At 39.8% G+C, this 26,731-nt stretch overlaps 1 protein-coding gene across 12 annotated transcripts in view; it reads left to right on the top strand.

Moving 5' to 3' along the window:
- DGKI (diacylglycerol kinase iota) overlaps positions 1 to 26,731 on the top strand; it is a 461,291-nt gene that overhangs the window by 297,119 nt on the left and 137,441 nt on the right. For 8 of the 12 annotated variants that reach the window (XM_089680692.1, XM_089680689.1, XM_089680694.1 and 5 more), the window contains 4 exons: positions 1,141 to 1,214; positions 1,638 to 1,749; positions 20,660 to 20,859; positions 25,779 to 25,841. In XM_089680692.1, coding sequence (XP_089536818.1) covers positions 1,141 to 1,214; positions 1,638 to 1,749; positions 20,660 to 20,859; positions 25,779 to 25,841 — 449 coding nt within the window. The remainder of the gene's footprint in view (positions 1 to 1,140; positions 1,215 to 1,637; positions 1,750 to 20,659; positions 20,860 to 25,778; positions 25,842 to 26,731) is intronic. The other 4 variants (XM_089680693.1, XM_089680686.1, XM_089680688.1 and 1 more) reach the window with 1 other exon arrangement.

The following is a 26,731-nucleotide window of genomic DNA, read 5'->3' as shown; positions in this document are numbered from 1 at the left end:
TGAGTGCAATATTATATGATTTTAATGATCTTTTTAATAAATTGACATACTATACTATATTGGTTCCTTGGGCGCCTCTCTCCCCTTCCCCATTTATTCAATCCAAAACTTTACAGTTGTTGCTAGTACAAAAGCTATGTGAAAAACATAATCTGTCAGGGTTTTTAAAGTATATCTAACCCAAGAAAATGTAATATGGTTAAGCCTATCAGTCCTCAAATTTAGTTTTTTTCTGGCTATTTACTGTACTTGAGTATTAACATTCACAGTCTTTCTGTCACCCTAGGACAGAAAGTGTGTGTGTGTGACTACTGACTAACCCCCCCCCCTCCTTATCATGTCACAATATTGTTAGCAGAATCAACAGTTTTAAAAAAAAAAAAATATATATATATATATATAAAACAAATTATTTTCAATTATACATTTAACAGACATAAAGGGAGAAAATCTGAGAAGATGTTAGGGTTTACTGCCCCCAAGCACACGTAAACAGAGGAATGGGATGCTGGCAACGTCAGTCCCTTATATGGACTAATGCCCATGTTTAGTCATTGACATGCAATGCTTTCATAAAAATACAGTAAGGATTTCTAACCTGTTTCGGATGGTCTCTCAGACCCTGCGCATAGTATAAGTTGAAGCACCCTGGTTTACAATTACTTCGTTTTGGTTTTTAAAAGTTTGCAAACCTCAAAGGAGAAAGCATATGCCAATTTTCTCTTTATATTCTAATTTTCTCTGCTCCACTAGGCACCACAAAGCTGTTTCCCCAAAAACAATCTAAGGCCTAACACAAGTTAATCAAGTTCTGCAGAGAACATGATGAAAAATATTGAATTTGCGGACAAAGTAGAAAAATGCTGATCAGCAGTGCAAGCTCGCTACAAATAGAATATAATGAAACTGAACAGTAATTTGCATATCTTACTTAGACTAGTATAACTGCTGACAGTCAAGAGGACCTGTCATTCATACTTGCTTTTTTTTAATGTCTATATTTGGTCTGTGTGTTGTTACCTTCAAAATGTTGTACTCCACATAATTCTAACACTACTCACATCAGTAATAAATGGAGAAAATAGGATTTTTAAGAGCTTATTCTATATCTACTGATAAGTTGTGTTTTCCATATTGCAGTGTGATGGGACTGACCTCACACCCAAGATCCAAGAGCTGAAGTTTCAGTGTATTGTCTTCTTAAATATTCCCAGGTGAGTTGTAAGCCTCTGGAGAGGTAAACATACACAATCCCAGTTCTTTCTTTCCTTTCTTTCTTTCTTTCTTTCTTTCTTTCTTTCTTTCTTTCTCTCTCTCTCTCTCTCTCTCTCTCTCTCTCTCTCTCTCTCTTTCTTTCTTTCTTTCTTTCTTTCTTTCTTTCTCTTTCCTTTCCTTTCCTTCTCAGTAAACATAGCATTTTCTCAGGAGGATGTTTAACTAGGAAGATCTAAGGCTTCCATTTTTTTTTAGAAATGATTTGTCTATATAACAGATTGATAACTTATATTACACACCACTATCCTGGCTCTGTATTACAGGGCTGATATATTCAGTTACAATAGCAAATATATATTTATACAGGATACATTTTACTGAACACAAGTTCTTCTTTCTTACACCTCTCTCCTTTTTTACAGGTATTGTGCAGGCACAATGCCCTGGGGAAACCCTGGTGACCATAGAGACTTTGAACCTCAGCGCCATGACGATGGCTACATTGAAGTCATTGGCTTCACGATGGCATCTTTGGTAAGAAAATGGACTCTGGTCCAAAAGAGAAATGTTGTTTTCAAATCACTGAGAGAGCACTCATTTTCACTCCAGGAAATGATTCCAAACAAGACAGGTAGACTTTTTTTCCAGCCTGCAACTGCTCCATTATACCTCTAGGTGACACTGCAGAGCTTGAAATAGGACCTCACCTGAAATTGGAAAACAAGAACTACATGGTGTCTGCTGTCCGACACTCACAGTTCTGTCACTCTAGGGGTATATTTATTAAAATGGAACTGCACTGCATCAGTACCACAAACCAAAAATGCTACATATTTCATTTTTAATATTCAAAACAGACTCCTCCACCCATCCATGTCCCCAAGCCTTATTTTGCTGATAAATCATTTTGAAAAACACCTCCTAGCATTTCTGGCAGTGGCCATCTTGAGTACGGGCAGATGATTCATGTAGCGGTTACTTCCTGGAATCCATCTGCTCTTAGCTCAGACATTGGCTACACTCTCTGTATTGTACATTCACATCAGTCCTTGCTCTCAAGGAGTTTACAATCTAAGGTCCTTAACTCAATTTTATTCATACATACACATACCATGGCCAATTTGGACAGGAGCCAATTAACCTTCCAGCTTGTCTTTGGAGTGTGGGAGGAAACCACAAATGCAAACTCCAGACACGTAGTGCTGTGGTTGCCATTTGAACCAGCAACGCTAGTGCTGCCAGGTAGAAGTGCTAGGCGCTTAGCCTTCTGCCACTGTTGTTTTACTCAACTCTAAAGGTGTGTTTTAGTGACCTTTTACCATTTTTTTCACTTCGACAAGGCAACTTGTTGCCTTGCAGAGAATGCATTAACCTCCCTGACGGTATTCCCGAGTGTAGCTCGGGGTAAAGTTTCAGTACCAAAAGCGGTAACCCCGAGCTACACTCGGGCTTACCATGCGGCGTTGCACAGGGATTCCCTACAGCGCTTACCTTGTCCTTCGCTCCCGCGATGCGTCCCCTGCAGCGTCCCCGACCATCTCCTCCGGCCGATGCCGGCATCCGGCTTCCGTGTTCCAGTTCCTGTGACGTTGGGACGTACGGGCGCCGGAACCGGCGGCAAATTTGAAAATGTAAAAAAATGACATTTTTTTTAAAACGATTATTTCATAGCAAAACATTCCTGTATCAAAGCATTTCACATACATTTTGTCCCTACTGCTTTGTCCTGTGCCCTGCCTGCATTTTTACTGTTCTTTCTGCCTGGAAACTTAGAAAAGTCCACGGCGTCCAAAAAGCGTCCCTTTAGGTCAAAATCGGTTTTAGACCAGCTAGAGAACAGCGATAGTAAATCAGAACTACTTGCAGAATTGAGTGATAATGATTCGTGCGGAAATTCGTCATCAAACACTGAAAATTATTTTGCGACTAAGCTCAGTGATGTGCGAACTTGGCGCTATATTTCAAATTTCAGTGTTTTTGTTTTGATTATATTATTGAATTAAATGTATTATTATTATATTATTCTTTTTTATGATTAATTATTAAATTATAATTTGATTTCGTGTTTCAAGTTTTATCACATCCGGAATGTTTACTAGACTCTTGTTCGGACAGATTTCAGGGAGTTATTCCTAAATTACAGGCCTACAATAAAAAAAATACATATTACCATGCAAAAAAATGGTACCGCTTTCAGCACCAAAAATCTGAAATAATCATACCGCCAGGGAGGTTAAGGTAAAAACTTTTAATTTACAACCCCTTTAAGTGCTGTGCAATTTGATAGTACTATGTAAATACCGGTAACAATAAATACATTTAGCAATTTGAGAGAGGAATCCAATTTTTAATGATTTTTGGTGAAAATCTCAAAGCAATTGAAGACATAAAATGGTGATTCCAATCCACCTCAAAGAGATGGAATTGAAATGGCCCCAGTAGATTAGATAAATGTCGACAACATTGGCATAGCTGATTTATTGCATGTACTTATATAGGCCAATTTAGACATGAGCCAATTAACGTACCAGCATGTCTTTGGAGTGTGGGAGGTAGCCGGAGTACCCGGAGGAAACCCACACAAGCACATGGTGAATATGCAAACTCCAGGCAGGTGGTCCTGTGGTTGGGATTTAAACCAACAACCCTATTGCTGCCAGGCAGAAGTACTAACCATTTAGCCACTGTGCTGCCTGCTGTCCACTTCAGATTTAATTTAATTTTAACCACTTGAACTCCGGAGAGTTTTACCCCCTTCATGGCCAGAGCATTGTTTGCTATTCAGAATTGTGCTACTTGAACTGGCAATTGCGTGGTCATGCAACACTGTACGCACATTACATTTATATAATTGTTTTTGGTGGTATTTGATCACTAACAGCTATTTTTTCCCCCAATATTTTCTACTTTCTGTTATAAAACGTATCCATTAAAAATTCTAATTTCTTCATAAATTTAGGTCAGAATGTATTCTGCTACATGTCTTTGGTAAAAAAAAAAATCCCAGCAAGTGTATATTAACCACTTCAAGACCGTAGGGCGTCCATGGACGTCCTTAGGTTGAAGTGGTTATACGAGGATGATGCTACTCGATGACTTATGTAGGTGGTGAACCCTCCCACTGCTGCCTTTCCTCTGGCCTCCCTTGCAGCCAATCAGATGCAGGTCGCTAGTTGTCAGGTAAACAAAGAGCGGAAACCGAAAATGACAAAATCCTCCGGGGGCACAGAGAGGAAGGAACAACATCAGTTCCTCAGTCTGTGTAGTGTTGCCGATGTAAGTCGCATCGCTCCCGGGCTTTGCGATCGGATTGTGATTGCACCACACTTTTGAGGTATCGTCGCGAACATAAGAGCAGGAGCAATAATTCCAATGCCACATCTCCTATGTACCTCTAAACTGGTAACCTGTAAAGGCGTTTAAAGCGTCACCTCTGGAGAATTTTAAGCACAGTAGTTTGGTGCCATTCCACAGGCGGACACAATTTTAAAGTGTGACATGTTAGGTATCTTTTTACTCAGCGTAACATCATCTTATATATTTTACAAAAATTGAGTATTATATTGTAGTTTTGTGCAAAATAATTAATGAAAGTATATTTTCCCAAAAAACTGCATTTGAAATACCTTGTGACAATAATGTCTGGGCTTTCTGAGTCATTTTCTAGCAAAAAGAAGTAGAACTTCACATCTATGTGAGAAGTGTCAGAATTGTCCCGGCAGGCAATTGGTTAACTGATTTGTGTGAATGTTATAGTGTCTACAAACTATGGTATATTTACTGAAGATATATATATATATATATATATATATACTGGAGTGGGACTGTGATAGTGTGGCACTAGCTGACGCTGGCTGGGAGGTACACTAACTCACACTGACATCAATAGTGACACTAATACAGTGACCAGTGATAATACTGTACATTGTAATTGTACTAATGGCACTGGCTGGGAAAGGGTTAACATCTAGGGGCACTCAAAGGGTTATCTGTGTGTCTAATAATGTGTAATGTGTATATTGCGTGCTGCTTTTTCTCAGGGAAAAAACAACCAGATCACTGTTCCCTGTACGCAGTGTTTTGCAAATACAGAGCTCTGTGTATGATTGGACACAGCTGGTCAGCTGACTTCAGCCAAAATCAATGGCTGAAATCAATCGCCAAGCTTGTGCTGTTTTCACATCACAGTACTGGTCGGCAGGGGGTGTGCACGCTCACGCCCCAAACCTAGAAGCAGGTAGATCATATATATATATATATATATATATTTCAAAAACATTTAATTGAAGCTGTTGATTTATCTCCCAGTTTCTGCTTCACAACTGACTGTAATACTTTAATTGATTACACTTACAGGTGGTAGATTGCAAAGTCTCTGGTGATTACTTGCAGTTGTATTTGCAAAGCTTGGTGTATCAAAAGTGGTTGTATTTGCAACTAAAAATGGCCATGTGTATGACCACCTTAAGAGATTGGAGAAACATTTGCCAATGCATATAAATGTAAACAACTATGACCTCTTGACAAGAAGGGGCATATATACAAAACAGTGAATCTGATATTCATCAAATATTTACTGCAGATGAATCTTCCAAGTGCATGTGTTTTAAAATTATATAGATTCACCACATGAGATTGTTTGTTGAAAGTCACATTCACTGCTTTATAAATAGACCCCAAATATTCAGCACCCATTCATTATTTTACCATGGGATAGAGGGACCTGTACCTGAAGAATGTGAACCTTCTGTGAACAATGTGGCTTTAAAAACCATTATTTTTTGATAAGATGATATCTCTTGTTATAGTACACTAGTAGATATACAGCCATTATTTCACTGAATTATGAATGTTCCCTAAAGGCCTCAATAGCACTCCTGAATTTTTTAAACAAAGGAGAAGTTTTTTTGAGAAGTATAAACCACTTTTATGGCCTGTTCACACAAGAATGCAGTGCGGGAAACCCATATTCTGTGCTTTTTTTCCACACTGCACTTACAATCTGCATTGGGTGTCAGTGTTAAATTAACAACGCCCCAAATGCAGGTCACACATGCAGTGCATTTGCCTTCACTCGATCGCATGGTACAACTGGTTGTTGTGCATTTTATAAAGTAGCGCATGCATTACTTTTAGTGCGGGTCAGCTCATTTAAATGAATGGAATGAAATCACTCTGCACCCTGTCACATGTGAATAGCAAAGGAATGCGCAGCATGTTCCTATGCGATTCATGTTGTGAACTGGCCCTTAAGCTTCCCAGATCAGTTTTCTCTGTGTTTAGATGTTCCCTCTTGAATGTAGGTTTAGATGTGTTTACACGCTTTCATGTGTATTTACGTGCATTTAGAGTTTCTAACCAGATTCTGAACAAATAGAATTTTATGTACTCTAAATGCAGCTAAGCTGATCGCACCTACAGTGGGGATCGAAAGTTTGGGCACCCCAGCTAAAAATTTGTATTAATGTGCATAAAGAAGCCAAGGAAAGATGGAAAAATCTCCAAAAGGCATCAAATTACAGATTAGACATTCTTATAATATGTCAACAAAAGTTAGATTTTATTTCCATCATTTACACTTTCAAAATAACAGAAAACAAAAAAATGGCGTCTGCAAAAGTTTGGGCACCCTGCAGAATTTATAGCATGCACTGCCCCCTTTGGCAAGTATCACAGCTTGTAAACGCTTTTTGTAGCCAGCCAAGAGTCTTTCAATTCTTGTTTGAGGTATCTTTGCCCATTCTTCCTTACAAAAGTCTTCTAGTTCTTTGAGATTTCTGGGCTGTCTGTCACGCACTGCTCTTTTAAGGTCTATCCATAGATTTTCAATTGTGTTGAGGTCAGGAGATTGTGAAGGCCATGGCAAAACCTTCAGTTTACGCCTCTTGATGTAATCCCCCGTGGATTTCGAGGTGTGTTTAGGATCATTATCCATGTGTAGAAGCCATCCTCTCTTTAACTTCAGCTTTTTCACAGATGGCATCAAGTTACCATTGCTGAAATTTTATTGAATCCATTTTTCCTTCTACTCGTGAGATGTTCCCTGTGCCACTAGCTGCAACACAACCCCAAAGCATGATTGATGCAACCCCATGCTTAACAGTTGGACAGAGGTTCTTTTCATTAAATTCTGTGCCCCTACTTCTCCAAACGTACCTTTGCTCATTCCGGCCAAAATGTTCAATTTTAACCTCATCGGTCCACAGAACTTGTTTCCAAAATGCATCAGGCTTGTCTATATGTTCATTTGCAAAGTTCAAACAATGATTTTTGTGGTGAGGACGTAGAAGAGGTTTTCTTCTGATGACTCTTCCATGAAGACCATATTTGTACAAGTATCTCTTTATAGTGGAATAGTGTACCACAACTCCAGTGTCTGCCAGATCTTTCTGGAGGGATCGTGCAGTCAAACGTGGGTTTTGAATTGTTTTTCTCACAATCCTGCGAGCTGTTCTGTCTGATATTTTTCTTGGTCTTCCAGATCTTGCTTTAACTTCCACTGTTCCTGATGACTGTCATTTCTTAATTACATTCCGAACAGAGGATATTGACATCTGAAAACGCTTTGCTATCTTCTTATAGCCTTCTCCAGCTTTGTGAGCGTCAACTATTTTCAGTTTCAGTTTTCTAGACAACTGCTTAGAAGAACCCATGGTGCTGATTGTTGGGGCAAGGTCAGATGAGTCTGGGCATTTAAAACCTTTGAGATTGACATCACCTGGTCTTCCCAGACAATGATTGAGAACAATCCATGACACTGGCAGGTCTCAGCTTGCCAAAGGGGGCAGTGCATGCTATAAATTCTGCAGGGTGCCCAAACTTTTGCACACGCCATTTTTTTGTTTTCTGTTATTTTGAAAGTGTAAATGATGGAAATAAAATCTAACTTTTGTTGACATATTATAAGAATGCCTAATCTGTAATTTGATGTGTTTTGGAGATTTTTCCATCTTTCCTTGGCTTCTTTATGCACATTAATACAAATTTTTAGCTGGGGTGCCCAAACTTTCGATCCCCACTGTAAATGCAGATAAACGCTTAGTGTGAATTACACCATTGAAAAATCATTATCTGCATTTATATGAATCTGATAATTGCATACAAGAAATGCAGGTTTGATACTTCCAGTTTGAATAAGGCCTTAAAATTAACCTCCTTGGCGGTATTCCCGAGTGTAGCTCGGGGTAACATTTCAGTACCAAAAGCGGTAACCCCGAGCTACACTCGGGCTTACCATGCGGCGCTGCTCCGGCATGTATTCTTCACTTATCTTACCCTGCGCTCCCACGATGTGTCCCCTGCAGCGTCCCCGGCCATCTCCTCCGGCCGATGCCGGCATCCGGCTTCTGTGTCCTGTCCCTGTGACGTCGGGACGTACGGGCGCCGCCGCTGGCGGCGGCGGGAAATTTAAAAATTTAAAAAATGTCATTTTTTTTTTTTTTCATTTTACACAGTAAAACATTGCTATTTCAACCTATTTCACATAAATATTGTCCCTAGTGCTTTGTCCTGCGCCCTGCCTGCATTTTGTCTGTTCTTTCTGCCTGGAAACTGAGAAATGTCCATGGCGTCCAAAAAGTGTCCCTTTAGGTCAAAAGCGGTTTAGATCAGCTAGAGAACAGCGATAGTAAATCAGAACCACTTACAGAATTGAGTGATAATGATTCGTGGGGGAAATTCGTCATCAGAAACTGAAAACGATTTTGCGACTGAGCTCAGCAATGTGCGAACTTGGCGCTCTATTTCACATTTCAGTGTTTTTGGTTTGATTATATTATTGAATTAAATTTTTTATTATTTTTATATTATTTTTATGATTTATTAAATTATAATTTATGATTTTGTGTTTCAAATTTTATCATACCCGGGATGTTTACTAGACTCTTGTTCGGACAGATTTCAGTGAGTTTTTCCTAAAAATTACAGCCTACAATAAAAAAAATACATATTTCCATGCAAAAAAATGGTACCGCTTTCAGCACCAAAAATCTGAAATAATCATACCGCCAGGGAGGTTAAACTTGTAAAATGTTGTGAGTCTTAGCCTGTTCAACCTAAATAATGGTTGGGGTGGTTTCCTGTCTTGTCTGTACCCTGTGGCATTGTTTATGGTGGAAACCTTTGTGGAAAGAGTGGAATATTACAGAATACTGTAAACCACTGTAGCATATACAACCCCCAATTCCAAAAAAGTTGGAATGCTGTGCAAAATCTACATAAAAACATAATGCAATGATTTGCAAATCTCATAAATCCATATTTTATTCACAATAGAAAATAAATAAAAATATCAAATGTTTAAACTGAGAAAATGTACCAAATATGATAATTTTGAAATTGATGGCAGCAACACGTTGGAAAAACATAAGGACAGGGCAAGAAAAAAAAAAAGGCAATGTAATTGGTAATAATGAGGAAATCCTCACGAAAAATCGGCCGATATTCACGCTGTTAGTGGGGCCCGCCCGTAGGCTGTTTTTCATGGATCGTCTCGTTTACTTTTATCGATCATGCTGGAAAATCCACGAAAAACGGACGCTTTTTGCGGACGATGGTGGCAGCATTGGCAATGGCGCTGACCGATTTTTCATTTATCGGCTGACAATTTGGCCAATAAACGGCCCGTCTATGGCCTGCATTAGAGAATCAGAGTGTCTCAGAAGTAAAGATGGCCAGAGGTTCACTAGACTGTGAAAAGCTGTGTCTAAAAATTGTTGAACAATTTAAGAATTATGTTCCTCAACCTAAAATTGCAAAGCGTTTAACTGTATCATCATCTACAATACATAATATCATCAAAAGATTCTGAGAATCTGGAGAAGTCTCTGTGTGCAAGGGACAAAGCTATATCACAATATTGAATGCACGTGATCTCTGGGCCCACAGACGACACTGCACTTTGTAATAAACATCACTGCACTTTGTAATGGACATCGCTGCATGGGCTCAGGAATATTTCCCCAAATCTCTGTCTGTGAACACAGTTCATCGTGTCATTGAAAAATGCAAAGAATAAACCATATCTGAACATGATGCAGAATTACCTCCGTCTTCTTTTAGTGAAATCTCATTTAAAATGGTCGGTTGCAAAGTGGAAAACTGATCTGCACTCAGACAAATCAAAATTTTACATTCTTTTTGGCAACCATGGGCACTGATTCCTCCAGACTAAAGTGAAAAGGAATCTTTCAGCTTGTTATCAGTGCTCAGTTCAAAAGCCTGCATCTCTGATGGCATGGGGGTGCATTAGTGCATATTAAATGGACAGCTTGCATATCTGGGAAGGCACCACCAATGCTGAAAGATATATTCAGGTTTTAGAGCAGCATAAGCTCCTATCTATACTAAACTGCATACTGCATCTATGACAACAGCATGTCTTTCCAGTAGAAGAGTCAAGGTGCTTAACTAGCCTGCCTGCAGTCCAGACCTTTCACCAATTAAAAATATTTGGGGCATCGTGAAATGAAAAAAAAAAGACAAAGAAGAGCAGTTAGAAACCTATATCAGGCAAGAATTGGACATTTCTTTCCCAAAACTCCAGTATCTGGTCTCACACATTTACAGAGTGTTACGGAGTGTTGTTAAAAGTGTTATACCTGTCCCAACTTTTTGAGATGTGCTGCCATCTATTGCAAAATTACGGTACCCTGTTTTTTTTTTAAATGGTACATTTTCTCATTTCAAACATTTCACGTTTTCTATTCTCTATTGTGAAAAAGATAAAAGGTTTTTTTGAGATTTGCAAATCATTGCATTCCATTTTTATGTAGATTTTACACAGCATCCCAGCTTTTATGGAATTGGGGCTGTAGTAGCCCAGGGATTCTCAACCCCGTTCAGTGGAATCCTAGGGTTCCTCCAGAGGTTGCTAAGGGTTCCTTGAGCAATGAACAATTTCTGCCTCTCATATGTTTTTAGTGACACCCCTGACAACCCTTCTATCTATCTATAAGGGGGTAATTTTTCCCAAAGTGTAAGGAACATTCTTCCTGCTGACCATCACACTAATGTATCATGAATTGTAGATATAGTCATTTTTAACAGGGGCTCCTTGAGACCAGAAAGTTATTTCAAAGGTTCATCCATGTTGAAAATGTTGAGAAAGGCTGTAGTAGTCAATAGAGTTTTTTTTATTTCAGAGAAATGGATCACATCTTGGTTATCAGTTGCCATGTTCCCTTCATGTAAAAAATAAACAACTGTGTGATTAATAATTATATTTTAGTCAGTCTCTCCACCCTTCCCTACCTTCCTTTCTCCTATCCCTCCCTTACATCCTTGTTCTCTTAAATCCTTTTTTCTTCAATCGTTCCCTCTGGCTTTTTTTTCCTCCTCCTTCTTATATTCTTCCTATTTGTCCCTCTCTTTTTCTTCTTAAAATTTATAGGCTAATATTGTTATTTCAAAGGTTGTTATTTATGTCATTAGCTATGTCCTTGCATGGCTTTTGTAAATAAGTTTTAGAGCTGCCAAGTTAAAACACAACGCACGACTTCACCTTAACATATATTGATAAAGACATTTAACAAAAACGGAGTAATTTATTGAAGTAGAAAAGTAAGCAACTACTTTGATAAATGAGATGTATTTAATTAATTTTTATGACACAAACAAATTATGCTGTACATTTAGAGTGTCTCCACCACTGCAATACAGACACACATGCAAGATAGTTTTAGTCAATGGCCAATACGTTTTTGGTAGCAGTAGACATGTAGGTCCCGAGATATACAGACTACACCAGGTTGTACCTTTGCCTGAGGGCACTCTCACCAATGCTCAGGACCAATAACATTAAAGGAGTTCCCTGACTTAGAGATGAGCTTTCACTGCATGAAGTAGTGAAGCATGGTTCCTCTGTTAAGTGATGTCCCATGGCTCTACACATTGTGACTTGTAATTGTTGCATTCCGAGTGGCGGACTGTGCCACACCACCTTCATCAGCTGGCATAACCTCTGTTACCTCACTCCCAATGGGATCCTGTCATACACCCAGCGCAGATCTCATGCATGTCCTGTGTTAACTCTTCCTCATCCATACCAAAGGGTTAGGCCGAAGGCCTCTGTAACACTAGTCTGCTCCTGGTTGCTATGAGTGATGGCCCACTAGGGAGGGGGTCAAGCAGAGACCCCCTCACTACCGCGGGACTCCTCACTTCACCTGGGTACCATGAGGGAGGCATGTATATGGCATATGTATAAAAGGTGAAAAGTGAGCGCTATATTCTAGAGCAGCTGGGACACAAAAAAGGTACCAAAACAACTTCCCAGAATCAGAATATAAAATAAAGGCTATCGGATTAGGAGTGATCCCTCCCTGAAAGGGAGTGAAAGTGATCAGAGGAGATGGAGAGTTCCAACCCGAGCTGAGCGCCGCCAGGTCCAGACTGAGCATGGTCAAATTTACCATCAAAGGGAGAGGGAAGTTGCTGCCATCTATGTTCTATCCAGGAAGGAATCCATACCAGGTTATAGAGGCCCAATAAGACGCTCCAGCTGACCTGAGATATTGTGTTCACAAATGCGCAATTTTATTACTTGATTTTTACCAGAAGATTAAGGAAGGGATCACTCCTAATCCGATATCTCACTATTAGACTTCACATTTGTTAATATATGTGGACTTTGCTGAGTGATTGGATATCTGTTATAATTTTTATTCAGCTTTTTATCTCATTTCATATTATTACTTGATTCATATTGCTGAATAATTTCTCATTTTAAATGTTATCTATATAAGCGTTGCACCTTTATTTTATATTCATGTATATTGCATGTTGGCTTTATATAGGCTGAAAGTATCACATGACTGTGTAGCCATCTTTTGGGAAGGGGGGTATGAGAAATGATTCTCCCAAAACAGGATATTGTGTTAAATAAAAGAACCAGAACCTTCACCAAGTAGAAGAGAGGGGTTGATAATAATGTTTGCAGTGCCTCCACCCAGGATAGGGCCCCTGTGAACAGAGGGTATTCCCTTCCAGGGAAATTAAAGTGATATTTTTTTTTTATTAAAATAAACATGTTATACTTGCCTGCTCTGTGCATTTGTTTTTCACAGGGTATTCTCGATCCTCCTCTTCTTCTGCCCACTGCTGGTTCTCCTGGCTCCTCCCTCCTGCCCAGTGCTTCCATGGAAAGCAGCTTTCCATAGGGGTACTTGTCCAGGTTTGCTCCCAAGCCTCCCTGTCTATTGACACAAAGCGGGGCTTGGCCCTGCCCCCACTTTCTCATAACTGGATTTGATTGGCAGGAGTGGGAGCCAATGGCTCCTGCTGCTATCAAACTGCCCAGTGAGGAAGGACATGCTGGGATAGCCTCATTAAATATCAATCAAGTGCCGTGCTTCAATAGCAATAACAATCAGCCTAAACATCTCTAAATAAGTGTCCATGCATAGATATAATTCATAGTTATTTGTCTCCACAGATGTATAAAGATATAAAGATAATGCTTCTTAGTACACCTCGTGCAATTTATCACTTCAAACCAATGTGTGTACACCTCCACCGGTTGTGCTCTCACATGGTGTATATGACCAAACTTCTAAGTGAGGTCATATATAGCATGTGTCCCTTTTGTGGACTGTTGTGGAATGGCCAGGATGTCCAATAAGCCTCCTTCACTGTCCTAGTTATCCTCCTCCATCAGATCAAAAGAGATGACCAAAACATAGTGCTTTATCCTTACAAAACATTTATTATATAGAAAATATCCAGTATTCCACTCACATGTAAGAAGTATATTAATGCTTTGTACAAAGTATCTCCCAAACAGTACTGCTATCAATATGGAACTCTCATCCGCTAATCTGCAGCCAGCTGTACCACTCTCTCCTTTCCTCTGAGCATCGTGACGTCAAAACCCCTCCCCTACTGTCAGGCACCGCCCAACGGGATCTCTAGTGATCCACAGAATGGGATTCCCCAGGACGCGGAGTCTAAGTCCCAGTCTGCCTTTTCACCAGGGCCCCTGATGGTGGGGATGGACTTGGTGCAAGACTGAAACCAGGTCGCTATCCCTGGGTGCATCCAACTATGGTAGAGGGGTCCCGCTGAGGGTTTGTGCCAGGGGTGAGCCTGCTGTGAAGGGGTTGACAGGTCCAGGTCCCGAGCGGGATGGATGGATGACAGTCAGGAGTGAGCGTGGTCAGACTAGCCGGGTCAGTAACAGTGGAGGCGGATAGGTACCAAACAGCAGACGGAGAGTAGCCGGGTCACAAGCCAAGGTTCAGCAACGGGAGGTCCAATAACAGTAATGGCAGGCAGAGGAATAGTCAGGGACGAGCCAGGGGTCAGAGCAGGAGAAGGTCAACACGAATCAGAACAGGCAGGGTCGGCAACAAGGATCGCACTACAGGAACACAGGTAACAGGAACTAGAACTTGCGGCAATGTGAACACTGCCTGGCCAGTTTAAATAGTGCGCCCTGCACCGTCATTGGTGCCAGGCGCGCGCCCGCGTGTGCATGCACGGCCGCACTTGCCGCCGCGGATGCCCAGGTCCTAATGCCCGCATATTGATACGCCCAGGCGATCTGCGCATGCGCAGATTCGTGCACCACAGCGAAACCCGTGGTCCCTGACACCTACGCGTTACTTCACAAGGTCACGTGGCTTCATCAGGTGGATCGATTGCAAGGCATGGCGCTCATCCTGTATATATATGATCTTCCTTGGCCTCCATTTTGTTGTAGCCTGAGTATAAGTTGCTATATATACTTAGTCCGCTACCTGATTTATGGACGCCGATATGAATCCTAGTTATCAAAATCTAATTTTTAACACAGATTCCAAACCTTTATGAGTTATGCCTTCCAGTAAGATGTAACCTATATTACTAACATAAGTGGACCCTATTGATTAAACTGGGCATAGAATACCTGTCTGATACCTCTCCCTATGTGCACAGCATGGTATCTACTACTGCACTAGCTTTACTCCATTCTAAAGAAACAATGTCATTATATCCATGCATCCAATAGGTTATGTACAATGCACCAAAATTTTACATGTTAAATACATACAATATCTGAAATAATATTATTAAAATATGTAGAAATAAAAATAAAATTAAATTAAAATACATTAAAATAGATACCTATGCTTGTGTAGGAGAGGTGGATGTATATACCCCCACCCTGTACTCCCTTCTATTTTATAAATTATATGCAAGCAACATATCTAAATGTCGCCTGCAATTTTAAAATTAGGTATTTTAATATTTTATTTTAAAATCATGTATTGCTGATGGAACAGGTCAAGTCAAATTCTTTATTTAAATCTAGAGATGCTAAACTTTTTCATTTCATGAATCCACCTGGATTCTTTTTTGCTGAGCTCCCTAATTTTATCTCCCCTCCAGTGGCTGATATGTTTCTCTATACCCCAAAACTATAGTTGCCTGGCATCATTGTGTGCTATATGAAAGTGTTGTGATAGATAATGATGTTTAAAACCTCTATTTATATTATATACATGTTCCTTCATTCTATCTTTTAGAGCTCTTTTGGTCCTACCTATATAAATCAGATCACATGGGCATTTTAAAGCATACACTACCCCTTTGGCGTCACATGATATAAATTGTTGTATTTTGTACTCCTTACCCGTACTTGGGTTTGTAAATGTGAAGCTCCTTTTTAGATTCACATTTACATTCAGAATATAGAGGTAACACAACAAACTATTCTTAGTACATCTGATGTATCAGCACTATACACTAATATAGAACATGTAGGGGCAGCTAATTGGGCATTAAAAAAATACTCTACATTAACACATAAACATCAAAGGTTTATCATAAAATGTCTAACATTTTATCTTAAACATAATTATTTTTTGTACCAGGGAGAATATTATCTACAAACAGCGGGAGTAGCTATGGGAGCTAAGTTTGCTCCCAGCATTGCAAACTTGTATATGGTTAAATTGGAAGAGGAAACTATTTTTGAAAATGCAAAGAAGGAAGTAACCCTGTACAGGCGATTCATTGAGAATCTTATTATAGTGTGGCAAGGAGAACAAAAATCCTTACATGAATTCCTGGTCAATTTAAATAATAATGATAAAAATATTAAATTAAGTTGGGAAATTAATCCTCACAACATACACTTTCTGGACTTAGAAATCATGAGAGAAGAGAATGTAATCTATACTAAAACATATTTTAAATGTACTGATAGAAATGCCTACATTCCTACTAATAGTTGCCATTTCAAACAATGGCTCACAAACATCCCAAGGGGACAATTTATGCGTATTAAGAGAAATTGTAGTAAATCTCAAGATTATGAAGTACAAAGTCAAATTATAGCAGAAAGATTTATACAAAAAGGTTACCAGGAAAAATAGATTGAGAAGGAAAGAAATAAAATAAGGGAGCTCAACAGAAATGAATTATTATTAGATAATAAACCCAAAGGTAAGGGGGATATGCATATACTGGTAGTTTTGGAATATAATAAGCAACATAAAGCCATATAGCGCATTATCCGTAGGCACTGGAATATATTAAAACAGGATAAGCATTTGAAGAGTATTCTATCAGAACAACCTAGATTTATAAACAAAAAGGCCCCCAATCTAAGAGATAAATTAGGAATATTATTGAACATATAATAATACAAATAGAACTAGTTTTTTCACAGGTATAGGTTTTAATGCTTGTGGAAGATGCTACATTTGTAGAAGGGTTAATAATAATCTAAAAAGGAGATTCAGATTTACAAACCCAAGCACGGGTAAGGAGTACAAAATACAACAATTTATATCGTGCGACACCAAAGGGGTAGTGTATGCTTTAAAATGCCCATGTGATCTGATTTATATAGGTAGGACCAAAAGAGCTCTAAAAGATAGAATGAAGGGACATACCGTATTTGCCGGCGTATAAGACGACTGGGCGTATAAGACGACCCCCCTACTTTTCCTGCTAAAATGTAGTGTTTGGGCTATACTCGCCGTATAAGACTACCCCTCTTCCAATGCACACCAGTGGGAGGAATAGTGCCCCATCATTGATGTCAGTGGGAGGAATAGTGCCCCATCATTGGTATCAGTGGGAGGAATAGTGCCCCATCATTGGTATCAGTGGGGGGAATAGGTGCCCCATCATTGGTATCAGTGGCAGGAATGGTGCCCCATCATTGGCATCAGTGGGAGGAATAGTGCCCCATCATTGGTATCAGTGGGGGGAATAGGTGCCCCATCATTGGTATCAGTGGCAGGAATAGTGCCCCATCATTGGTATCAGTGGCAGGAATAGTGCCCCATCATTGGTGTCAGTGGGAGGAATGGTGTCCCATCATTGGTGTCAGTGAGGGGTGGAATAGTGCCCCATCATTGGTGTCAGTGGGGGGAGGAATAGTGCCCCATCGTTGGTGTCAGTGGGGGGGGGAATAGTGCCCCATCGTTGGTGTCAGTGGGGGGGAGGAATAGTGCCCCATCGTTGGTGTCAGTGGGAGGAATAGTGCCCCATCGTTGGTATCAGTGGGAGGAATAGTGCCCCATCATTGGTATCAGTGACACCAATGATGGGGCACTATTCCTCCCACTGAGACTTGCTGACCCTGTTCTCGTATGGTGCTGCTGCAGCCAGCATATGTGGTTGCAGCAGCACCTCTACACAGAGCACTTACCTGCTGCTCCGGCACTCAATTTTCGCAGGGCCGCTCGGCTCCGCCCCCTCGCCGGTGATTGGCCGCCTGTGTGCCTTTCCTGAGCTACAGTTCTGGCGGCCAATCACCGGTGAGGAGGCGGAGCCGCGCAGCCGCACGAACATCCAGTGGCCGAACTGAAGGAGACGCCGCGCTTCCTGGACCGGATCGTCGTGGGACTGGATCCAGGTAAGAGACGTCAGCCCCTGCAAACCCCTGTACTTAATGCCGCAGCCCCCCTAACATGTGTACCGGCGTATAAGACGACCCCCGACTTTTGAGAAGATTTTCAAGGGTCAAAAAGTCGTCTTATACGCCGGCAAATACGGTATATATAATATAAATAGAGGTTTTAAACATCATTATCTATCACAACATTTTCGTATAGCACACAATAAAGATGCTAGGCAACTACAGTTTTTTGGGTATAGAGAAACATATCAGCCACTGGAGGGGAGATAACAAAACTAGGGAACTCAGCAAAAAAGAATCCAGGTGGATTTATGAAATGAAAAGTTTATCACCTCTAGGTTTAAATAAAGAATTTGACTTGACCTGTTTCATCAGCAATACATGATTTTAAAATAAAATATTAAAATACTTAATTTTAAAATTGCTGGTGACATTTAGATATGTTGCTTGCATATAATTTATAAAGTAGAAGGGAGTACAGGGTGGGGGTATATACATCCACCTCTCCTACACAAGCATAGGTTTCTATTTTAATTTTATTTTTAAGTCTATATATTTTTAATAATGTTATTTCAGATATTGTATGTATTTAACATGTAACATTTTGGTGCACTGTACATAACTTGTTGGATGTATGCATATAATAACATTGTTTCGTTAGAATGGAGTAAAGCTAGTGCAATAGTAGATACCACGCTGTGCACTAAGGGAGAGGTATCAGACAGGTATTTTATGCCCAGTTTAAACAATAGGGTCCACTTATGTTAGTAATACAGGTTACATCTTACTGGAAGGCATAACTCATAAAGGTTTGAAATCTGTGTTTAAAATTAGATTTTCATACATATGATTCATATCGGCGTCCATAAATCAGGTAGCGGACTAAGTATATATAGCAACTTACACTCAAGCTACAACAAAATGGCGCCCAGGTAGATTGTGCCATCTAATCATTCCCCCTGATGAAGCCACGTGACCCTGTGGCGTAATGCGTAAGGGAGGGGCTTTGACGTCATGACAATTGGAGGAAAGGAGAGAGTGGTATAGCTGGCTGTGGATTAGCAGATGAGAGTTCCATATCGATAGCAGTACTCTTTGGGAGATACTTTGTACAAAGCGTTAATATACTTCTTACATGTGAGTGGAATACTGGATATTTTTTATATAATGTTTTGTAAGGATAAAGCACTATGTTTTGGTCATCTCTTTTGGCATTGATCTGATGGACGAGGATAACTAGGACAGTGAAGGACACTCAGGCTTATTGGACATCCTGACCATCCCACAACAGTCCACAAAAGGGAAACGTGCTATATATGACCTCACTTAGAGGTTTGGTCATATACACCAGGTGAGAGCACAACCGGTGGAGGTGTACACACATAGGTTTGAAGTAATAAATTGTACGAGGTGTACTAAGAAGCATTTATCTTTATACATCTGTGGAGACAAATAACTATGAAGTATATCTATGCATGGACACTTATTTAGAGATGATTAAGTTGATTGTTATTGTTAGTGAAGCGTGGCACTTGATTGATATTCAATGACATTTAACACATTTTGTATGGGTATGTGCATGGTGTGAGAAATTCACAATTGTATTTATTATATATTATTTGACATTTGTATTCAGCATAGCAGCTCACAAGATTTTCACATATTTTCGCAATTTATTGGGAGAGCCTCAGCTCTCATGGATTGACACCAGGCTCAGGCAAATGTAAAGAGAGGGGGGAGGCGAGTCTGTGACACAGAACATTTTTTACCTTGATCCATAGAATGCATTACAGTAAAAAAAAACTTAAAAGTCTTTAGAATCACTTTAATCAGTAATCTAAACAAAGTAATTGGGAGAAGATTTACTGCAACCAGAATATAACATTAACCATAAGCATATAATCGCACACCAGTATGGAAATAATACAAGATTTTTATACGTTGCAAGAAGAAAATAATAATAGTACATACATCCAGTGTACAAAAAGGTATTATCGGCAAGGGGCCCCATAGGAATCTAGGTGAAATTGTGCACATATACCCAGTTATATATAGTTATTAATAGAGATACCTCCAGATGAATGTTGCAACAAAGTCCAGTTGCAAGAGGCCCTGAGGATGATGCAGCATTTGTCTTTGTGTTAATGACCTGAAGACAAGATCAGCAGGGTATCCTCCAACTGTTGTCTGCCTAACCTGGAATATAACTTCTCACTGACAGGGATCGTGGTGTGGCAGCTTCACTAAAATACAGCAAGGTGACCACAAATACATACAGTAGCACAGACCTACTGTAGCTATCTGGCATCATGCATGTGAAATAATAACAAAGATAGGGCAGAAATACTCTGTCTGTCACAAGGATTTAGATGTACACACAGCATCTGCAGTTAAACTATTAGATCATAGGAATACTTGCATAATAGTCTTCTGGTCCAGAATTTGGACTTTCTCTCTCTCGCCACTTCTTCCTTCTAGGACTTGAAAGCCAACAAATGGGAAATGCGTACATTTACAAGCACTTACAAATATAGACAGTAGAGGGCAGCAGGTCCCTAAAACTGATTCTCATGCTCTTTCCTTTCATTCCAGGCTGCTCTCCAGGTAGGTGGCCATGGGGAGAGGCTTCACCAGTGCAGGGAAGTAACCTTGCTGACGTACAAGGCCATCCCCATGCAGGTTGATGGAGAACCGTGCCGGCTTGCCCCCTCCCTCATCCGAATATCCCTAAGGAATCAAGCAAACATGGTGCAGAAGAGCAAGAGAAGGACATCTATGCCCTTACTTAATGAGTGAGTTACAGTGCTTTCTCTGGTAGCTTTTCAGAATGACATTGTGGGTTCTCCCAATTGAGTAAAGATAAATTAGGAAAAAGCAGGATATTGGTTATGGTTATGCAATGATTATATATATTATATTTACAGTATATATTGCAGAGGATCACAGGGTTATGTAAAGAGACAAGAGGCAACACAGGATCAGATTACTGCTCTGGTTAATTTATATATTTCATCTTGAGGTATTAAGCACTGTAAACAAAATGTGGGGTCCCTCCTGAGGATCAGGGACCAGTCAGAGTGGTTCCCAATCACATGATTACTACATCAGTGATCACATGCAGGCTGTAGACTTCATTGTCAAAATTGAAAGCCATTCGCCTGCAGAAAAAATGCTGGCACCTTCATGCTGCAGTGCTCATGTGCATTGCAATCTATTTAATATACTTGCACTACTGCAAACACTTAAAAAACAGTTAAAAATTCAAACAGTGTACCGCATAAAAACGTTATGTGTCCTCAGATATACATATATGTATGAAATTATTTAGGCGTGCAAAATAGTTTAGTTTTTAAGTTACCTGACACCTGCTGACCCTTCCAAATTTGTCCTGGGCATCTAGGCATCATTAATAAAAAGGGTTAAATGGCAGACAGATAAACACAAAAAGAAGCCAAAAGCTTCAACTGCTCAATGAAAAGAAAAATAGAACATATTAATATGCAATATTTTATATTTACCTAACACTCTTGCACACACAAATATATATGTATATTATAAATATATCACTTTGTGTAGAAATCCAGGGTAAGTGCTATATTGCGCTAAAGTGATAAAAATATAAATCATGTGTACCGTCATTAGTTGACGTAATAAATAGTGAATTATAAAACCATCGTGACTTCAGTGTATAATTACTGAAATGATGATATATAATCAATAAAATCTGGAAAAAACATGTAACAGTCCAATTTTTCCGTGAAATCTGTGCACGTGACTTCCGTGATAAGGATCAGTAGTGTGATTGCACTCACCAGAAGCACAATATTATCGCACATGTTTATATATTATCCTCTGTGGTCATCTGGGTTCAGGCAAGGAATAGGAATCATCTGGCGCACAGACAGCATACAAGGCATAATTCCAGACCTCACTCACAGGACCCTCTCAGTATACAGGAACAGCTCCTCAATACGTCTTCACCACCGGACAAAAATAGCTCAAAAGAGGATGTTTCCACCTTAAAAGGCTCTCGTATTATGGCCTTTAGGTGGCTACTGTTTTCTTGCGGAAACTGCATCATTAAGTGATGAACGGTAGTTACTGGAGGTCACATGTTTTCTTTCAAAATTGAAGCTCCAGTCTGCAGCCAAACGCCTATCCAAGGCTTGAAAAAAGCTGCAGACTGGAGCTTCATTTGCAACAGAAAACATGTGACCTCCAGTAACTACTGTTCATCACTAAATGATGCAGTTTCCACAAGAACAGTAACCAGACCACCTAAAGGCCATAATACGAGAGCCTTTTAAGGTGGAAACATCCTCTTTTGAGCTATTGTTGTCTGGTGGTGAAGAAGTATTGAGGAGCTGTTCCTGTATACTGAGAGGGTCCCGTGAGCGAGGTCTGGAATTATGCCTTGTATGCTGTCTGTGCGCCAGATGATTCCTATTCCTTGCCTGAACCCAGATGACCATAGAGGATAATATATACACATGCACAATAATATTGCGCTTCTGGTGAGTGCAATCACACTACTGTCCAGCTCTCCTAGAGTAACTGCCTGTCTCTTGGAATCCCCTTCATGTTCTCGAGACTGTGCTGGGAGACACAGCAAACCTTCTGGCAATGGCACGTATTGATGTGCCAACCTGGAGGAGTTGGACTTCCTGTGCAACCTCTGTAGGGTCCTGGCATCACCGCATGCTACCAGTAGTGACACTGACCCTAGCCAAATGCAAAACTAGTGAAAAACTGTCAGAAAAGATGAGTAGGGAAAAAAAGTCAGTGGTCTCCAGGTGTAAATACATTCTTGTTTTGGGGGTCGTCTCATTGTTGCCCATCTAGTGCACCTGTTGTTAATTTCATTAACACCAAAGCAGCTGAAACTGATTAACAACCCCCTCTCCTACTTAACTGACCTGATCAATATCCCAGGAGTTTCATTGACTTGATACTATACTCTGATTAAAAAGTGTTCCTTTAATTTTTTTGAGCAGTGTATATATACATAGTGATATTTCCTATGTGTCCAGGCTTTAGGGACACCCTGTACATTGATCTGTGGCTGCAGCTCCTGATCTAGAAAAGTTTTTCAACATTCTGTTGAAAAGGGTGGCTACACACTGGTCAATATTCAGTTGGTTCCAGATGAACTGGCTCAATTATCAATTTCTTTATGACCAACCTTTGAATCAGTTAGCATTTCTGTATGCTGTTGATGTTGCCGTATTTTATATAACAGCTTATAGTTTGAATGGGACATACAGAATTGCAGGTGTAGATGGATTTAGATTCCAGGTAGAGTACAAACTGTTGTCATTACCCAACAAAAAAAGTTCTAATTTTTACTTTGGCAGTTATAGAAAGGTAAAAGATAAAGGTCTCTATAAAGTACAAGTTCCCTATTTTTTAAAAAAAATCCAGAGCCCCCCTTTTTGCCCCCTTGATACACAAGACTGTGCCACCCCCCCAATTCGAGGTCTGTGCCTACTTCCTTGAGTTGGGGGGTTGGAAACCAATAGCTGCGGCTGGTTGCAGTCTAGTTCCATGTTGCTCACATCTGCACACTAATGTCCCACAGACCTGAATGGGTCGTACCTATACTACAAGAAAGAAGCCATTCAAATCTATGGAATGATGGTGTGTAGGCACAGCCAGACCAGTGCTAGATTTTTACCAGCTGGACTTCAGACAGCATAGAAGGGAGGTGTAGAATTGTGGAAGGTGTAGCATAGCTGTATGCATTAAAGAAGCTAGTGAGATGTACTGGGGGATTCTTTGACACAGGCAAAATTGGTACTTTATTATTCTGGTAGAACCCAAGCCAAAACATTGAGCTTCTGAAAGTGAGAGCAGTTTCCAAAATGAGAAAAAAAACATCTTTGATAGTTGTCATCACTTTAAAGCTGCAGTTTAGCTAAAAAGAATCACCACATCTTTAGTCACATCACCTGTAATGAAGCATGTCCCACATTGTGCAGGCAGCTGGATCCTGGAGAAATCTTCATCGCAGGGTTGCCTGTTTAGTTCAGAGAAAGGAAGAGGACAGGCATTCATACAGTGAAGATTTCTCTAGGATCCAAATGCATGCACAATGTAAGACATACAGTATGTTATTACAGGTAAATATTGTGACTAAAGCTGTTGGAATTTTTTTTTAGCTAATCACTAAGTTGAAATGTATGTCATATCAATGTTCAGCAAAACCAGAGTTACACTTTAAAGTAAATCATTATTATATTATCGTGCAATGTTAATGCTGTGCAGTATTAGATCTGTTACTGGTTTGTCTAAGTAAGATAACATGTTCAAAACAGTGATTTCAGTCTGCTTTTTCCATTTTACATGTCCTCCTATACTGTTCACATGGACATCTGAATTGTTTACTTAAATAGCACAGATTCCATTTTTTTACTTGGATTGTACCTTGACATTGAAATTCACCATCTGGGTACCAGTTATCTGAATCCTTGATGGGTTTCTATTTAGGCAGAATTTTCCTTAACAATTTATTCTGCAAATATAATGAAGCTGTTAATGAGATCTTCTATTTTCTAATTTGCTTTCATTTGGCAGAAAGATTTATGAGCCATAGAGGAGAATTAACATGTTATTGCAACTGTCCTTCTCCAAAAAAGTCAATGAACCCCATTTAATTAAGCTGAGAGACTGCAGATTGATAGAGAACCATGGTCACTCAGTAATAAGATGTCCAATTGTGGGTTTTAATATAAAGGGCTGCTATAGACTTTCTGCAAAATATGTGTATTTTCTTAGAAAAAAGCAAAGGGAAATTTTTAAAAACAAAATATACTTTACTCACTGTCTGGTGGAATATTTTTGGAAGATTATAGATCTATAACATTTTGGTTTTTGCTTTATATAGTTTATTTTATGTAAGATATTCAGTAGCTGGATTTTGCACCGTCTGTTGCATCTCTCCAGGAGGTTGGATATTAAAGCTAAACTCCAGACGTAGCTAAATACACAGATGAAGTGTAGGAAGCTGTTTTACCTGCCAAAGGATATGTTTTTCTGTTCACCTAGTCCTGAAATTTACACAGCTTTGTCTGGCAGGACATAAGACCTGGTTTCTATCTGTTGCATTTAAAACCCCTTTAGGTCTTGTCCCCCCACCCCATCATGTTAAAGAAGAAGCAACACACTGATGAGCCTCATCTCTGTGTTACTCTGCTCTCTCCCAGCATGTCCCTTGTTGGTACAGCTGATTGGCTCCTAGTGCTGCTTCTCTGACCCACAGTTTGAGCTCTGCTGTACCATGAACTGCAAGAGGCTGATACCAGGTCAAATTTAGGTGCTTACACTGCTGGCATAAAAAAAAACACATATTAACAATGGTTTCATGTATACAAGCTACATTAATATACATCTTTTATATCTGTCTGGAGTTTAGCTTTAAACCAGCATATCAATTGACTTCCTTTGCAAAGTGTAGCAAGACAGGTACACTCTAATAGTCTCCTATAATAACAGTTAGTCATAACATAGACCTTAACAACTACATGCCTGTTCCTGCTGGGCTCTGTCCTCTATAACTGTGCATGCTGATCACTTCATCAGTTGTGTAACACACTCCTTTTGTCCCTGTTAAACTGTTGTGTGTCTGTCTCTCTCCCTTTCTTTCTCTCTCATGCGCTCTCACCGCTGGCTTTACCCTTGTCTGTTTGTGCTGGCTTTGTGCTGTCTTGCACAGCATCCATAAAGTGCCCACCGCTGACCACCGACGCGTCTCCGCTCCCCCAGACTCCTTCACTGTGTAAGTATGTCACTCTGCTTTGTCATTATTGATGGGTGCCTAGCGCTCCCCCACTACCGGCACACTGCCCACTCCTTGCTGTGACTCACTTGTTTTCTTGCTTACTCCACATAGCAGACTCATCATCACGGTGCCCCCACAAAGGGCCTTCTGTCCTTCCACTTATCTTCTCATGTTGTCTGCATGGTTTGACAATGTGCTTATTAAAAGGCCATTTGACAAATTGGTTTGTATAAAAAGTAATTCCTCTTAGGTAGCACTTGAGGTCTGTGAAGACAGACACGCAGGTGGGTGCTGGAAGTATTGTGCATAAACAGTACCTGTCAACCATGTTTTAAACTTTTTAAAAGTAAAAGTCCTTCCTGGCTGCAGGCTCCACAAGGTACCTGCTCTTTTTTTTTATTAGATATTGATGACAATGGATGCTGTAGTTACAGCAGTTAATTATAGTTAAGATGCTGACATCCCTTTCTGGAAAAAAAGGAAGAAAACGTGGCTTTCTTTGCAGCACTCAAAACACTACCAAACATTATATATAAGCATCATATAAACTTTTTAATAACAAAAGTTTGATAAAATGACTTTGGACAAATGTCCCTGTTTGGAAAAAGTTTTGGTACATACAATAGGCAGCATATTTAATTGACCACCAATAGCATAATAGATAAACCACTTTAACATGGAAGTAAGTCGCCTTTTTGCTACTTATAATATTATGGTTCAAGGTCAACTCTTTTAGTAGAATAGGCCCGATTCATCACGGCCAAGATGCAGAATGGTTTCCTAGCAGTTAGTGGTCTTAATGCTTATCTAAATAATAGAAATATGTGAAATAGCAAAATAAAACCATACTATAACAAAAATTATGATTTACAACACATATTTCAGTA

Source organism: Staurois parvus, unplaced genomic scaffold (genome assembly GCF_062004578.1).
Source record: "Staurois parvus isolate SC_StPar_1 unplaced genomic scaffold, SC_StPar_1.0 ptg000249l, whole genome shotgun sequence".
In the NCBI taxonomy this organism is placed as follows: domain Eukaryota; kingdom Metazoa; phylum Chordata; class Amphibia; order Anura; family Ranidae; genus Staurois; species Staurois parvus.
Note: the sequence above shows the minus strand (reverse complement) of the source record. Positions and strands in the feature narration are given on the sequence as shown.